The sequence below is a fragment of the Entamoeba dispar genome, genomic scaffold (genome assembly GCF_000209125.1).
Source record: "Entamoeba dispar SAW760 scf_1105229457601 genomic scaffold, whole genome shotgun sequence".
NCBI lineage: Eukaryota > Evosea > Mastigamoebida > Endamoebidae > Entamoeba > Entamoeba dispar.
Genome location: NW_001852824.1, coordinates 50 through 1,019, shown reverse-complemented (window position 1 = coordinate 1,019; position 970 = coordinate 50). Strand labels below are relative to the sequence as shown.

General features: G+C 28.4%; 1 protein-coding gene across 1 annotated transcript, besides 1 other annotated feature; it reads left to right on the top strand.

The window, feature by feature from the left end:
• Positions 1-295: 295 nt before the first annotated feature.
• EDI_109860 (dab2-interacting protein, putative) lies at positions 296-724 on the top strand (the record flags this gene model as incomplete). Its single annotated transcript, XM_001733614.1, has 1 exon — positions 296-724. The coding sequence occupies one exon, from the start codon at positions 296-298 to the stop codon at positions 722-724; it is 429 nt and encodes a 142-aa protein (XP_001733666.1).
• Positions 725-738: 14 nt separating this feature from the next.
• Positions 739-825: a sequence feature (AT_rich).
• Between the last annotated feature and the right edge of the window lie 145 nt (positions 826-970).

Genomic DNA, 970 nt, shown 5'->3' with positions numbered 1-970 from the left:
TGACTTTAACAATCTCAAGCAACTCAACTGACTACTCTATTTGAATGCATCACAGGATATTCTACTCAACAAATCACTTCAATTCATTCATCAAAGATAATATAGAATCCCTCTCCATTCATTTCTTAATCAATTCAGAATGTTAAGTAGACGAGATTGTGAGTTAGAAGAAAGAAGAAAGAAAATGGATAAAATGAAACAACACCTAGTAAAGAAAAAGAGAAAGAAGTTAGCATGTTCTTATTTAATTTCCATCACCAAAAAATATCAAGAAAGTAAAGAAGAATATTTAGAAATGAGAAACGAATTAAAGAATGATAGAAACATGCTTCTTAAAACATTTCCAGAGATAGCAGAGAGTATTGGTAAAGGATTTATTAGAGAAGGATGGGGATGTCTTCTGATGAATAGTAGAATTTGGGAGAGAGTAAGTCAAGGTCTTTGGAAAGATGAAGAAAAGAGTATTTTAGAAGTGAGTGATGTCATCACCAATTCAATCAAAACACATTCCATTCAAAACAGCACCACCAGAAAACCAACAAATGTATTTCATGGAAGGGTTGTTTATAGTTATAATCCACAAAATGAAAGTGAATTGAAATTAGAAGAAGGAGAATGGATCACAGTAATTTCTACAGAAGGAGAATGGTGGGAAGGAGAAAGTAAAGGGAAAATAGGAATATTTCCATCTCATTATGTTGAACGAGATGTTAAAATCAACTAAGAAAGTATTTGTGCATTAATTTATTAAAAAACAAATGATGAATATTATATAATGAAATTGAATGTTTTTAATATGAATATGATAAATAAATATGAATAAATGAGTATAACATGTTATTCATAAGAAAATAGTAATACAGAGAATGATAAATTCTATAACTAAAATAATAAAACAACAGAAAGATAAGATGTGAGTCAATTAATGATGATAATAAACATCAGAAACATATAAATAATAAGGATATGT